General features: G+C 42.6%; 1 protein-coding gene across 5 annotated transcripts in view; it reads right to left on the bottom strand.

Annotated features, from left to right (window-relative positions):
* CADPS2 (calcium dependent secretion activator 2) overlaps positions 1 to 16,909 on the bottom strand; it is a 1,072,621-nt gene that overhangs the window by 353,939 nt on the left and 701,773 nt on the right. For 3 of the 5 annotated variants that reach the window (XM_073619790.1, XM_073619788.1, XM_073619789.1), the window contains exons 19-20: positions 4,760 to 4,901; positions 3,297 to 3,416 (exon numbers count right to left, since the gene is read on the bottom strand). In XM_073619790.1, coding sequence (XP_073475891.1) covers positions 3,297 to 3,416; positions 4,760 to 4,901 — 262 coding nt within the window. The remainder of the gene's footprint in view (positions 1 to 3,296; positions 3,417 to 4,759; positions 4,902 to 16,909) is intronic. The other 2 variants (XM_073619791.1, XM_073619792.1) reach the window with 1 other exon arrangement.

Raw genomic sequence — 16,909 nt, 5'->3', positions numbered from 1 at the left:
ATCAGCAGATTCAGCAGGAACTGGTCAAATTTTGATACATATATGGGCAGGCTGCTTATACCTAAAACTCAACCAGCCTGTCTGTTTTTCCCCCTGTGAGATTGCTGCCAGCAGTGCTCATTATATTCTGATGGTGGGGAAACCTCCCGCTGTCAGAATACAAGAACGCAGCAGGAGGGATCCCTACATGAACACAGTGTGGAAATTGCATGATCTATGGATTGCCTTAGATAAATGTTGCCTTGAAGAGATAGTAAGGTAACCCCCTGGCTCTGTTTTCACCTTTTTTTTAAAAAATAACCTATACTATAAAGCTGTCACTTTCCTGGAATATTGTAAAAGTGCTTCTGCTGTGAAAAGTGCTTAAAAAATAAGGCCTAATATCACTTTACATTAAGGGAGATTTTTAGTAGCTAAATACTGATACCAATATCACTAGAGATAAATCGCTAGGAGTAGCGAATGATTGCAAAACAGATGGAAAAATGTCTCTGTATGGAGCTTAAAAAAGATCAGTGCCCTTCTGCCTAATCACCTACTAAAAACGCAGCTTCAATAGCTTGTAATCCTTGCTAATGTTCCGATTTAAGCTGGTACCATGACCACTGCCCCAGGTTTCCCATTTCAGGGTGGCTGATTTGCAGCATCCTATGGAGACACCACTGCATGCAGGAATTACAGTTGTGGCTCCATACATTGTGTGCATCAATAGAAACACACAGCCACATAGCTTAGAATGACAAGGCACTCCCCTGCTTCCCCCTTCTTCAAGATAAGAGAGTGATTCAAGACTGCACTCTCTAAGCTAAAAAACACACAGGGTTTAATATTTAATGAACTGACTGCCAGCAATGGTTAAAGTTCTCTGTAGCAAAATTAAAATCATCCTTGTAGTGCTAGCCTTTCTATCTACTAAAAATACTACATTGAATCACCCAAAATAACTATAATCTCATCAGGTCTTATCTTCTCTAAAGTTGATTATGAAACATTTTGGATACATTACTTCATTCTTTTAAATGTCCTAATATAAGGTACCGCAAGATGCCTACTAATATGAATGTTGGAAGCAAAAGTTAATTCCCACACCATTTTGCAGCACAGCTTTTACTCTTGAACAGCAGGAGCAAAAAAATGACCATGTATTGGTGGCCGGGAAAGTAAAATATGCCAGTGTCAATTAGTAAAAAAAAAAAAAAAACAGAAAAAATAAAGTCCTCCCATCAGGGGTTAGTAGGAATAACTCCCCCCCCCCCCCCCGTGTTGGTGGTAAGTGGAAGTAATAAACAACAATTACTCCACCCATCAAGCACCATGTCAGTAATTAAAGGGTATTTCCCCCATCCCCAGGCACTGCTACCAGTGATTAAAGAATGTTCCACCCTACACACTGGCTGTCAGCATTTAAAACCATCTCCCCCCCCCCCAATATCCATCCACTAACCCCCACCCCTAGTGTCAGTAATAACAGACACACACCTACCTGGCACTGGTGTCAGTAATAACAGACCACTCCTCTGGGCAAAGGTGTTAGTAACATTTTCCCCTACCCCACTTCCCCCTCCTTACCTCACACTGGTGTCAGTAGGGTAACAAAGGAATCCCCTTGACATACACTGATAGCACCTTGATATTCTGCAAAACTCTTTGGGACATTGTGGCTGAAACAATACAGTTACCATCGGGTGTTGGAACACTTTGTACCAGCTGCCACTCTACTCAGTGGCTCCCTAGACAATGAAAAAGCCCTGCATGCAGGCTCACTGCAGCCAACAAGCTGTAGTTATGGGACCACTGATCTGGGCTGTCTTTCAATTGAAATTTACCATGTTTTCCTGGCAAGTCATTGTGCAGACAATCTAAATATATGCTATTATTGCTGCCTGATTTTTCTTGGTACTCTTTAGACAATGCATATTACAGGTAGGGATTATTTACATGGCCAGGAAAAAATGTGCATTTAGATGTGCACTGCGCATAGTTTTGTGCATATTTAAAACGCAGCACTATAGTAATCAATGAGCTTATACACAGAGCTGCACCTTTAGATGCATATTTTCTGCAGGATCTTCTCCCAGCAAGAACCTGCGTTCATGCAGAAAATACGTATATGCCTGCGTTAATGGAGCCAAAGAGTATCTCTTCACTAGGTAAAACCAGGGCCATCTGAAGGCCATGGCAATTAAAGCACTCCCTTACATAAACTCCAAAAATAATTTTTTAAATTCTTGCTCATTAAGTATGGGCTTGAAAGTGCTAGCAGGGCTATAAGGCGTCTTTCACACTGAGTGTAACATACACACATTTATAGGACATTTCTAAACAAGTATAAATGCATGGTATAATTCACACTGTGCATTTATCTGCGTTTAGGTGTATTCAGGTTACTTGCATTTATTTACAAAAATTGAATTATTTACATACTCTGAAAGCATTATAAACACAGGCACATTTATACCTCATCCACACCGGCACTGAGGCCTATATACCATAAATGGGCCATTTTTTCAGCATCCCTACTTCAGGTGCTGTGTGCAGGTAGCCTATTCAAGCCTCTTAGGAGACAGTGGCTGCAGGGACAGATATGTTTGTCCTTATGTGACAGGCATGCGGGTGAGAAGCCCTGAACACACAATGTTTGCACTTGGGGCCACTCACCCAAACCCCTGACACATTAAGATGAGCGGCTGTGTCCATTTAGCTGCTGTGTTTTAACAGACGTGAATGGGATCTCTGCATGCATATCTGGAGTCTAGAGAAGCTCAAAAAAACTGCTAATTCATGGTATATGGACCTCAGCGCATGAGTAAATGAGGCCCATAACACAAGAGAAAATGATCTGGGGCATATGAACTATAAAGGGGGGTATAAAGAAAACTCAGAAGGTAAATGCGAATGCAGAACAGTAAAGTTAATCACTTAGTGATGAAAAGCAGTGCCAACAATTTTCAATGAAGACTGTGTTCAGAAAATATACGTTTTAGGGTTTTAGGACTTTAGCCAACAATGCAGATTTTAGCATGTGTGAAAAATGACTGACTTCAAATACGGTTACATTTTTTTTTTACTCCTATTGACCACAGTCTGGCCTCCAAACAATTTGACAGACAGTAAACTGGTCCATTGTTTAAAGGGCCTGAGGACTCCCGAGACCCAATCTCTTCAGAGCACATCAGCAGCAAACCTGTAGCACAATTATACAACCATGCAAAAAGCAGCACATCACTCACAATAACTATCACAAGTCAAGTCATGCATTATAACCATGCACTAGAAGAACATTCAAATGTACACACGTGGATTCATATAAAGAAGTCATCCAGGATGGTGGTGTAAAACTAGGTATCTGTGGAAGGTTAAGAGTCAAGCTTGGAACTTTTGGAAGAGGTACACTAGGAAGACTGTTGGTGATGCTTCTGTAATAAAAAAAAAAACCCAGGAATACAAAAATAAAAAACGTTTTGCTAGCTAACAAAAGTTTCCGCTTGAGGCATATTTACCTCTATTTAAAGTTGATTAGTTCAAATGTTTTTCTCTCTACAGCTTTGGTGACCTAAATGAAGTATGTCCCACATCAGGCAGGTGGCTGGATCCTATAGAAATCTTTATGGCAGGGTGCCTGTTCTTATTGGTGCTGAACTGCTGGTACTGAGATGGTTAATAGTTTAAGGTCTTCACTCTGAACTGCATTAGAGATGTGCTGATGGGAACCCAGCCCTAACTCATCCAATGCAAAACGCCCATGCAATGTTCATTCTGAATGTAACACAAACTCCGAAGAGAAACAACGATCCTGTCATTCATCCAATTAAGCTGCCCCCCCACATCACCACCACCATTCTGTGGTTCTGAAGACCCGATGCTACTAACCACTGTATAGCTGGAAGAGAGTCGGGCAACCTGCAGAAATTTTTTGTACAGGATCCTGCAGCCTGCATATTATTGCATACACTTCATTACAGATTAATTAGGTCAAAAAAATTGTAGAGAAAAAAAAAAATGCTAAACTTTAGCTTTAAAACCGATCAAATCTATTTTAAATGTGACACCTGAAATAAAAGTTAAATAATAATTTTATTAAACGAATGCTAAAGGACAACTTCAGCTAAAACAACCTTTTCTAGTTCTGCTGAGAGTGTCTGCGGATGGGTTAGAACCCTTTTGTTTGCTTCTTTATACCCCTCAAAGAGATCTTTCTAATTGGGATACAAACTTAGAACTTTTATCTTGTCCTTACTGTGGAGATTTCTCCTCTTCATAGTTAAGGGTATCAATAAATGTCTGCAAACATGACTCAGGAAGCTATAAATGAACCCTTCCTGTTTTCTATCTAGAACAAAAAATGTGTAACTATAGCTGAGTTTTAGCTGATTTAGCAGCCAGAAATAGCATGTGACTAAAACATAAACCAAAACTACCCAACTCAATTAAATTATTAGAATTGATCAAAGTAATTGACTGAAGCTAGAGTTCAAACTTAATTTTGCCCCCAGTGAATACTTATGGGTAAATCCAACATCACAAATTCAGAGTCGACGGTTAATTGAGAAGACCCCAAAGACCAATCAAAGAATCTCTACAATAGATAATACAAATATGAGTCTAACTAATGACATGCACATTCTACAGGTGGGCTATAAACATAAGGGTGCTTGTGGTACAATTTGTGTAAACATCAATTGAAAACATTAATATTTTGTATGACAACATACAACTACATACAGAAACATACAACTACATACAGAATAATACAACTTACTTTACTGGCTGCCATGTTTCTTGTTCAAACCCTTTGTGAATAGACTGTGCAATTGAAGATTCCATGAGATCAATATAGCGAATCACTAGTGGCACAAAACATTCTTGAACATGTTTGTGAAATTTGCCATTGCATAACAAAGCTTTGGAAGAAAAATAGAATGCTGTTAATTTAAGCAACAGAAACTCAGATTTTTATTACTGATGAGTTAAAATGGTTGTAAACTCTCATATACCCAGTAAAGTGAACAGCCTCAGATGATAGCCAGGGATGAAACAAATCCTCCTACATAGGTTTTACTTGTTTATCTGCAGTCTTCTCTACCCTACAACCCTGCAAAAGGGCAGAAAAGTCTGCATCTGTCTGTATCACAGAGGAGGGAGCGGAAAGATTGCAGTTACAGTGTGGTAGATATTCTCCATAGAGAATAATAGATTTTCCCCTCCAGCGTTTTGTAGCTTCAGGCTTCAAGCTACAAAACGATCAGGTGTTAATGGAGCCTGAGAGCTTTGAAGAGAGAAAAAAAAAAACACTACAGATATATGTGCTTTGCTCAGATGACTGAGGTTTACAACCACTTTAAGTAGATGCAGATTTCCTTGGAATACCAATGTTGGCCATTTAAAAGTTTTACTGCATTCTGAGTGGGGTTGGATGGGCTCAGCAACAGTGTTTCTTTACTTTATTTTGAAGTCACAGCTACTTTTTGTCACAACACATGCTGTAAATCAATTGTACATGATAAATTTCTATAACACATGAGTAGTGACAGTCATAAGATATTTTTTTTCTACTGAAGAAGGTGACTTATGAAGATTATTGCGCCCCCCCCCCCCCTTTTCTCGACCATGGATGGTGATCGGTCCTTGAGATAGTAGTTTTCTAATACACACTAATGTCACCATTACATGATGAAGATGGAAGATATGGTTTATCCTTTCTTCCTCTTACCCATATCTTGCCACTAAGACAGTGGCTAAAAACCTGAAGTGTTCAGCAGTGAGCAATTCAGATTAGTGAAAGGAATTTCTCAAGAGTCTCCCCTATTATACAAGAAGAATCCAGAGCTGCACTTGTTAGTATGATTGTAGGTTTAAAATAATCCTTTTTAAAGCATGACACTGCAGCAACATAATAACCTATTAGAGGGGCAGCCATAACATGCAAAACATTACTGGTGCCCAATATATTTGATATTGTCATTTGTACCCCACAGACCCCCTGATTGTTGTCCCATCCTTTATCTCTGTTTGTAAGAGGAAATAATAGGAGAGGATTGTGCTTTATAAATCAACACAAATCTATTGATATCACAGCTATTGAACATGTAATGGGAACTGAAGCCAAACAGATAAATATATAAATTAATTACTGTATATGTGATGACTGCGTCTCACACATCTGAAACACTATACATCCAAACAGCAAAATCCAGAACTTCAGCTCTTTAATTTGTCCATCACCTAACCCCAGTTGGGTCTCTGTACTACGAATGTGGATCACCATACTAACAAGATGTTCTTTTAACCCCCCCCAATATTAGCATAGCTAAACAAATCTGCTTCCAGCCAACAGTGCTTGAACCCTATTAGGACAATAGCACAATCTCACCCAGATTTCTGGTGTGGTGGTATTTATGGAAAGATAATAAAGATAAACAGCTTTAGCCCTATTTAAAATACAGTACATCATTAATTTGTAATGAATAATAACTGGACTAAACATATTTTGTTTTAAATTTGCTGTAATGCCATGTTAGGCTACTTTCACACTGAGGCGCTTTACAGGTGCTATAGCGCTAAAAATAGTGCCTTTAAAGCACCTCTCCTCTTTTTAGCATCCTGCCAGCGCACCGCTCCAGTGTGAAAGCACGAGTGCTTTCACACTAGAGCGGTGCGCTGGCAGGATGCTAAAAAAAAGTCCTGCAAGCAGCATCTTTGAGGCGCTTTAAGAGCGGTGTGTGCACCGCTCCTAAAGGGCCCCTGCCCATTGAAATCAATGGGCAGCGGCGCCTTGTGGGTGCTTTTAACCCTTTTTTTGGCTGTTATCGGGGGTTAAAAGCACCCAAAGATGACAGTAAAGCCCCACTATAAAAAAAAAAACGTTGCTTTACCGCCGACGCCCGCCCCAGTGTGAAAGTGCCCTTAATATCAATAATTCCTGCAGGAATGCTTATTCTTTATAACCTCTGTCTCCATTATAACCAAGTTTTATACCCAGAATCCTTGTTTTTTATTTCTCGGTAGAAAAAAAAAAGCTTAATGCTATTCTTCTTGGCTGTCTGCGATCTGAGGACAACTGAGCTTTGTTGTTTCTAAAAGCTATGGTAAAAATAATGCACTAAAGTGATCAAATATAAGAAAGTAGCATTAAAATTACTCCAGGTAAAAAATACCACAGAATATGTCCCTTCACAGCACATCACTCCTGTGATTTCTCATGCGGGTGACACAGATTTACTAAAGTAGAAGTAGTTAGGGGGGCGTGGCCAAGCGCGTAATGGAGTAGGACGTGCAATACACAGCTCCGCTAGGAATCGTGACAAATCCTGTCAACATCACCGCAATCCTGCTTCACAGAGACTTGGTTCTTTGAGCATTGTAATCTCCTGACTGCCTGCTATCCACTGAGGGGTAAATCGGCAAAACCACAATGTCCAGCCGCGGGCCAGCGGCGCGAACGGTACCGGACACCGCTGGCCATGATGGTGGCCTCCCGCCCCGTGCGGCGAAGGAAGCTGCCCGGCACCTATTCGGCCTTATTTCTGCCCAGAAAGACTCCTCAGCAGGTCCGATGCCCGATCCTGAGGAAGCGCTGATGGAGGATGTTATGGGCTCCCTGGATGGGATCCCTCCTCAGCTTGCAGGCACCACGTCCTCCACAATTGTGAGTACTCTCCCACACATTCATCTAACATGGTGCCCGTATCCCTGCAGCATGACACTGACCCTGAGCCCACACTGAGAGATATATTTGCTGCAGTTACATCTTGCAGCTCATCTATAACAGCATTAATAGGGGAAGTGAAAGGTATGAAGGGGAGATTTCTCTCATAAGGCATGACATGCAGAAGCTACTCAAACGCACTGCTGCTTTAGAGGGCAGACTGAGTACTCTGAAAGATGAATGGCAGCCCCTGCAGAGAGATGTGCGACATGTGACATCGGTGGAGTCTACGAATGCAGCCCGCTTAGAGGACATGGAAAACCGCCTGCGCAGAAATAACGTGCGGGCGGTCAGTGACCCAGAAAGAGCTGAGAGCAGGAACCCAGTAGCTTTTATTCAATCTTGGCTTAAGGACACATTTGGCAGCAATACGTTTTCTCCTATGTTTGCGGTTGAAAGGACTCACCGAGTCCCCTCGCGGCCACCACCAAAGGGAGCCCCGCCGCACCCCTTCCTTTTTTGGCTGCTCAACTACAAGAACCTGGATGCCATCCTGAGTAATCCTAGAACGGCTGGGATCCTGGAAGTGGACAACGCCAAGGTCTGATTATTTCCGGATTTCTCCATGGAGGTGCAGCGACAAAGATCCAAATTCATTGATATCAAGTAAAGGCTGAGGGTCCTTAATGTCCAATACTTTAATACCCTATGCTATACCCGGAAAAGCTGAAAGTGATTGCCAATGGCACGTTGCATTTCTTTGAAAATCCCCCTGCTGCTATGCACTGGTTGGATGCTTTAGCACCATGTCCCACATAAGTGAAGTTTATCCCTCCTTTACTGCACCTTATTTAAACAGTGCTCTGTTGAAATTTGATCTCTTTTCATCATGGCGGAGTTGGTTCTACTTTTTTTTGCATTTTTACTTTTGTTTCTCCCCCTTTGCACATCATCTTTGCATACAGGTACTTTGGCATTAGTGATACACTGATGTAATTTCTGATGGTGCAAGGTTTGATCATATTTTATGCCCCTTGGGCTACGCAAGAGCCCCCTCTACAGAGTCCTGAGAGGACTGAACCCCAAGAGTTGTTGGGGTCTACTATGGTTATGTGCGGCCATGTTGGTCAGACAGTTTGTTTACTTTAAGGATGCACTTCTCCTTTTTCCCCTCTCCAAATATGACCCTCTTCCTCCTACAGGTCGGACACTTGTATGACTGTTTAATGCCATTACTACGTACACCCTCTAAGAGGTGGCGTAAATTGCTGGATAGGAAAACTGTGGTAACTAGGGCAAGCTGGGAAGTTTACTGTATGCAAAAGGTAATGCTACATAAAATGCATGGTAGATTAATGATACTCTGGGTTGGCGTGGGCTCAACAGCCCTCAACTTTGCTTCCAAAACAGATTGGGAATGGCAAATCAAGGTACTAGGGGGTTAATGCTCCTTTCATGGAACATTAGGGGACTTAAATATTTATCTAAGATGCAGCCACACCTGGTCTGTCTCCAGGAGCCTCACCTGCAGCTCAATTCCATCCACCTGCTGAGATCGCGTAGGTATCCTACTCAGTTTCACTCAGTGCACTCCTCCTACTCCAGGGGGGTTAGTGTACTGATCTCTGGGAAGATATCTTTTTATTTCCATGCAACAGAGGATTGATGGGGATTGTAAATTTGTGTTTCTAATGTGTAAGCTCAATGGATTTATGTGTATTGTCGCCGCCATGTATGTTCCTCCCCCATACTCCTCGGACCCTCTCAAAAAATTTGCCCAGTTCATGGCCTTGTACCCCAATACTCCAGTTCTAGCTTTGGGAGACTTCAATAATATGTTAGATACACACTTAGATAGACTATCCCTAACCCCCAGACAAGTTGGCAGCTCCCCTGGTAGTACCTCATTTGCATTCATGTTCACTGAATTGGGTCTGAGAGATGTGTGGAGGGAGAAGCATCCAAAGGTTAAATGTTATTCATGTCGATCAAGCACACATGGTGGTCTCCCACGCATAGATCTGGGCCTAGGCAAGATCTCCCTTTTGCAGAGGGTGTTGGATTCCGCTTATGAACCTAGATTGCTCTCTGATCACTCTCCCTTTTGGGTACAGATAGATGTAGGAGCCCAAGAAGTCCGACCCCTTTGGAGGATCAACCCATTCTGGCTGGCACTATTGCCGGAGCCGGATGAGATAGCTGGTGCCTTGGGAGAGTTCCCATGTTCCAACAGAGGATCCGCGAGTGCGGCTGGTGTCTGGGACTCTCTAAAGGCGTTCCTGCGAGGATGCCTGATCAGAGGCATCAATGGAGTGAAGAGGAGATTGGGAGAGTGGGAATCCAGGGTTAGAGATGATTTGCAAACTAGAGAGCAGAAAATGATTTCAGACCCATCCCAGGAGAATAGAGAGGCACGGATTGAGGCCCACTCATTATACAAAAAGTCATTTTATCAGCAGCCGAAAAGCGGAAGTTTTTCCTACAGCAGGAATATTATGAAGAGGGTGAGAACACGGGTCATCTCCTTGCCTTTTAGCCAGGGAGCAAAGAGACACGGCTTCCATTCTAGCTATTAAATCGGGGACAGGAGAGACTTGCTCCACGAAGACTGACATCATGCAGATATTTTACCAATTTTATACAGACTTATATTCCTCTAGGACTGCAGCCAGCCCCTCTGAGCTGGAATCGTTCCTACAGGATTGTACCTTCCCTCAGGTCTAGGAGACTGAAAGGAACATGTTGGGTGCTCCGATAACTATGGAGGACTTGACAGAGGCCCTCCAGGGGGCTAAGAAGCATAAATCTCTAGGCTTGGATGGTTTACCCGCTGAGGTTTATATGAGATAATGATGTTCTACTTCCACCGCTACTGCAGGCTTTCTCTGCGGTGGAGGAATCCCTACCGGATAGTATGCAGGAGGCCCTCATAGTTGTGATCCCCAAAACAGGAAAGGACAAACTCCTACTGGATTCATAAAGACCCATATCCCTCTTGAACTTGGATGTTAAACTTCTAGCACGAGTACTGGCGAATAGATTGTCCAGAGTGATCGGGGGGCTGGTGCATAGAGACCAATCCGGGTTTATACCTACTAGGTCTACAGCCAATAATATTTGACGCCTCTTCATGAACCTGCAAACCCCAGTGGATAATCCTGGAGGTAGGGCCATATTATCTTTGGATGCCGCTAAGGCTTTTGATAGTGTGGAGTGGCCCTACCTCTGGGAGATCCTAGCTCGTTTTGGCCTGGGTGAAAGGTTTGTTAACTGGGTGAAGATTCTATACTCGGCCCCTAGAGCAAGACTTCGCATTAACAACTCCCGCTCCCAATCCTTTGCATTACACAGAGGTACTCGGCAGGGGTGCCCATTGTCACCTGTTGTTTGCTTTGGCGGTGGAGCCGTTGGCTATCATGATCCGTAGTTCCTCTGAGATAGTGGGATTCCGTAGAGGCCTCTCGGAGGAAAAGATTTCTCCTTACTCGATGACACTCTGCTGTACCTGGGAGATTCAGATAATTCTTTGAGGGTACTAATGTCGCTTATAATTAAATTTGGAGGGTTCTCAGGTTTCTCAATAAACTGGTCCAAATCTATTCTGATGCCTCTAGATCCTATAACTAAACCCATGCCCCTGGAGGCAAGACAAATCACCATTGCCGAGTCATTTAGATATCTAGGAGTGGTGGTGACTCCGGACACCTCTAAGTACCTTAAACTAAATTTGGAACCCTTGTTGGAGAAACAAAGAGAGAAGTCCCTTAGCTGGTGTAAAATCCCCTTATCAGTTGTAGGGTGGGTAAATTTAATAAAAATGATTTGGGCCCGCAATTATTGTATGTCACTCAAAATTTCCCTGTGTGGATTTCAACAAGTGGTTCAGGAAAATGGATACACAGATGCGAGATCTCATATGGAAAAGGAAGGGAGCCAGAATCAGTTTAAATACCCTACAATATAGTAAAGACAGAGGAGGTCTAGCGGTACCACATCCAAAACTACATTTTTTGGCCTCTCAAATGCAGCAGCTAACGGGGTGGGGGAGTGATGACGTCTCAGATGACCCCATAGTACGTTTAGTGGTCCGAGACAACCCGGACTTGAAAGCCAGTTCTCATCTAGAAATGGACCTTCCCGGCTTTCCCCCAAATTCACCGATGGCAGATCTTCTCAGAAAAGTGTGGGGAGCAGTTCGGGATGCACTGAAGGTTGTGGGCCCCTTGGAATGCACCCCCTTATGGGATAACCCAAGATACCCAGAACTTAATGAATTAGAGGGATTCACCCTGTGGAAGCGTAAGGGAATCTGGTTTCTCACAGACATATATAGGAAATATATTCAAATCTATTGCGCAACTTTGTTCGGAATTCACTGCTTTTTTCAATATCTACAACTCCGACATGCCCTACAGGCCCAGGGTCGGGTAATCTCCATGTCAGTAACGTCATCCCTGCTTCTGAGGGGGCTATTGCATGCGACTGTCAGAAGGGGACTGATCTCTACAATATACTCAGCATTGCTATCCTCCAATCAGGACCATACCTCATTAAAATAAAAAAAGAGCTAAATGGGTCATAGACATTGGAGAGATTGATGATGATCAGTGAGACATGGCATTGGAATCAATCCCTAATATCTCCACTTCAGCCTCCCATAGGTTGTCGCAGCTGTTTATTGTGCCAACAAAATTGTTTGCTTGGGGCCTGAGAGATTCACCCCAAATGCCCAAAATGTAAAAACACATCAGGGTGACCTCATACATATGCTCTGGCGGTGCTCAAAGCTCAATAGATATTGGAATGAGGTCACACAGACTGTATCCCGGTTGGCGCAGGTACCAGTGCCCTCCACCCCTCTGGTGTGTCTATTGGGCGCGATAGATGAGGAGATGTACAAGAGGGGAATGTACATTATGCTTACCAGACTATTGTATCTGGCTAGAAAACTCATAGCTCAACACTGGATGGCCTACGGTACCAACAGGGAAGCAATGAATTGGATATGTAAACTCACTTCTGATTAGGGAACAATTTGCATACCACCATAGAAACGCTGGTAATAAATTTGAAAAGGTATGGGAGCCCTGGCTGTCTGACCCAGCTCTTGCCCCCCCACAGCTTGTGATGGTTAGACTGTTCCGAATTTAGTATAGAAAAATGTGCAGCAGATGGAGGGAGGGGTTGAAAGGAGAGGGGAGGCGAAAACACTTTACAGTTTTATGTTTGGTACGTTAAGCACCTGTTACGTATTATCCGATAGAAGAAAGAAAGAGAAAGAGATGATGTCTTAATACATAGATTGTTTAACTATAGTGCTCAAAGTTACTTGACTTGTTATGGCCTGATGCAGAACAACTTCTATTGAGATTTATGAAGATTTGCTTTATATATTTTTGACGGAATGTGATTCCTTTAATCCTTAATACAATCTGTATTATCTTTGTATGATTGTTCTCTGCATCGGAAATAAATAAAAAAGTTTTGATTAAAAAAGAAAAAAAAAGTAGAAGTTGTTCATCTATTTGTACATGAATCTCATCTTCATTTCCATCAAAATTTAATTCACCAATTCTTCGCTCACCAACTCTTTCCTCACTAGCTACTAAGTGATCGGGATCAAGGTTATGGTACATGAAAATGGTTTCTCATGTCCAGGTGTAAAGTCACATACATTAAGTACTTTGATTCTCTCTGTTGTAATTCCCTGTTGAGTACAGTTTGTGTGCTTTCCTAAAATTATAATGCTAAATACCTTCTTTGCAGAGCCATGCTGTTATGTCACGTGGCCTCCCCTCGGCTTTCCTTCTGATGTGAGTACAGTGGGAGGGGCTGAGATTTCCCTCTGATGAATGGAAGCCAGCAGAGGGAGGTCATGTGTCTGCACAGCACGGCTCTACAAAGAAGGTATATAGCATAATAATGATAACCAGATGATGGAGGCATGTAACCTGACTATGCTATCAGAGATAAACAGTCATGATAAATGTTATCAGTTTAAAAACGGGAAGACCGGAACAGGCAGGATCAACCAGGTATTTTAACAACATGGAAGGGGACAACTGACATGGGAAAAGCACTGTGCTATATCTTGTGACCCAAAAGGGACAGGAGCATTTTAAACACCAGTCTTTCCTTTTATCTTGCTTCTTACTGTGTGCATTAAAAGAAGCAAGTCATAGAACGCTGCCCCATTTCCTGGCTGAAGGACATCCAGCATCATCTAGTTATTTCAACCCCAGCCTTACTGTCCCTGTCCCACCACTTTCATTCATTGGATTTCAATCACAGATGCTAAGCATCACATGTAGGCATTACCACACCTTCCAGTTTTCAGAAAGCTATAGACAGCACCCCGCTGGCCCTAACCACCAACCATGATCTGTCTGCATTGGACAGAGAAGCACAAAAATCTAGTGATGATGTCACTGGGTCTAAAAAAAAAAAAAAAAAAAAAAAAAAAAACTATGTCATTAAAACAGAAAGGGAAAGGGGAAGCCTGGGAAAGCAAAATATAAGTAGAATAAACTTCAGCTTTAGCCATGGCATTATAACTGGATAATGTTCATGTAATTTCTAAAATTTTTGACATCTGTAGATGACCTAATATACTGTAAATAAGAATGCAATTAAAGAGTTATATAAATCGTTATTAAAGCAACAGATAAGTACAGCCCAGTGGGATTTCCACTTCTTCATTTCCTAATGAGTTTTTGGTAATGAGAGTTGACTTTGCCAGTCACTCTGCGCTCTATTATGTCTAATTTGACTCTACTTCACTCTCCCTGATAATTATTAACACTAGCCTTTTTATCCTCATGAGACCTCATTTCAGTTTTTGGATTTATTTCTCCCTTCATGAGGGACAAAGTACTGAAGAACAGCAATCATTTACTGTTAAAACCGAACATTTATGACTTGTTATGGAAAGCCAGCTATATTTATAGGATAAGCTGGGGCATTCTAGCTGCCAGCATTAATGTGCTATCTGTTTGAAAAGGCTGTTAATTAGAGAGCAAACGGTGTGCATTTTTCATTTGGGATTTGTCTCTCAGCAGACTGGTCATTTGCAACTTACGAGATTCTATTTCACAGATTAAGAGGTGAATTATGACAAAAGAATGTTCTTATCTTGAGTACAAGATATTGAGACACACATATTTCACCAGAGATGGCCATTTGGCTTCTTATACATATATATAACAAGCAGTCTGTATGACCTAGTCGAAACAGAAAAAAAAATATAGACACACCTGGTCCACTAGGCAGAAAGAAAATGGCATACCTTACTACAGCATTTGGAACTAGGCAGTTTGGTTGGGTATTAATTGGTTAGATTTCACACAGGAGAGGGTAAACTTAAAGGGGTTGTAAACCCTCATGTTTTTTCACCTTAATGCATCCCATGCACTAAGGTGAAAAAACACCTGACAGTCACCGGCCCCCCAGCCTCCCCCCCTCGTTTTACTTACCTGAGCCCCTTCATCTCTTCGTCGGGGACACGCTGTCCTTCTCTCCACGGAGTCCAGGCTCTTGATTGGATAGATTGATAGCAGCGCAGCCATTGGCTCCCGCTGCTGCCAATCAAATCCAATGACGCGGGCACCGGGGCCGAGTCCGGCATTCGTGTTTGTGGACGCAAATGCTGGACTCGGGAGCCTGCCCGCAAGGTAACCCCCTTGGGAGAGCGCTTCTCCTAGGGGGTTATCTGATGCGGGGAGGAGATGTGAGAGCCACCGGGGGGACCCCAGAAGAGGATGTTCTGGGCCACTCTGTGCAAAATGAGCTGCACAGTGGAGGTAAGTATGACATGTTTGTTATTTAAAAAAAAAACGATCCTTTACAATCACTTTAAACATAATGCTTAAAGTGGAACTAAAGTTTCCCCTCTCAACCCTTCAACATGCTCTCACTAACCTTTCTTTTTGCAATAATGCGCTCTCTACTCAATCTCTTTACCCCTCCTCTGCACTCCACAACCTGTACATATCACCCTCACTTATGTCCTGGCAATATTAATGCACTTATCTCCTGCTCTAGCTGAGCCCACAAAATGTCACCACTTCCAAACCACTGCCGCATTTGCCCTTGTATAAATACTGCTCCCACCTCACCTCCCTCACCCCCCTATCACTCCTAACTTCTGGGAATATCACCTCAAACCCTGGCCTTCCATAATCTAGCTCTCACCCCCAGACCTGGCAGTTTCCCTTCTTTGGCAACAGCCGCAACCCTCACTCTCTTATTTCAATTCACCTGCTTCCCCGAGCCAGCTCCCTTTCATACGCATCCTTTGGAATGCCCGCTCAGTTTCTAACAAGCTGGGCTCTGTCAACAACCTCTTCCTCTCCAACTCCTTCAATCTTCTTGCTATTACTGAAACCTGCTTCCATAAATCCAACTCTGCCTCTCCAGCTACCCTCACCCATGGTGGCCTTCTCTGGCCTCACTCATCCACACCCAGCAGATGAAAAAGAGGTTGAGTTGAACCTCTCCTTTCCCCACAAAGCATCTTCCAGGTTTTTCCTATTGAAAATAGAGGAGTAGTACCTATCCATAGGTTCAAATTGCCTCTATCCCAAAAATATACTTATAAAAAAAGTATGAAACAATATGAATTTTTGTATCAAGAGGGAATATCTTTTTTATTTGCATAAACATTTTATTAAATGTTTTTGAAAGAAGTAAAACACACACAAAATAAAAATGCCACGTACATTGCACAGTCATGGAAAATGATAAACCAGATAAGGCAAGAAATTAACAGTACCTTCCATACGGTAAAAGTAGGGTCTAATACCAAGAAGACCCCACAGTAAGAATATGGCAAACATATACAAAGCTAACAAGCATTTGACCCGTATTACTGAGAGCAATACCTGAGAAAGCTAAGAATGACCACTATATAAAATTTAAAGTACCTTTAAAGTAGCCATCTCAGGTCCCTCTCAATTCTGCTATTCACACTCACTGGGGTCGAGCCACAAGGGGGGGGGGGGGGGGGGCATGGGAAAAAAAGGGAGGCGGGGGAGAGAAGGAAAAGAAAGGGGAAGCATAAAACAAAAAGGTAAAGCATGGGGAGGGGGTGGGATCACCACCAACTGCCCTCTCCATCCATCTTTGCCAAGTATACGTAGGGATACAGCGTTATGAACAACATACAATTGAGCCTATCACGATTCTCAATCATGCTGGTGTGATCAGATATCAATCGATAGCCTGTTGTAGTTCTTGATAAACGTGAAACTCGAAAGGTTGTCCAGG

The sequence above is a fragment of the Aquarana catesbeiana genome, linkage group LG03 (assembly GCF_042186555.1).
Source record: "Aquarana catesbeiana isolate 2022-GZ linkage group LG03, ASM4218655v1, whole genome shotgun sequence".
Lineage (NCBI taxonomy): Eukaryota > Metazoa > Chordata > Amphibia > Anura > Ranidae > Aquarana > Aquarana catesbeiana.
Note: the sequence above shows the minus strand (reverse complement) of the source record. Positions and strands in the feature narration are given on the sequence as shown.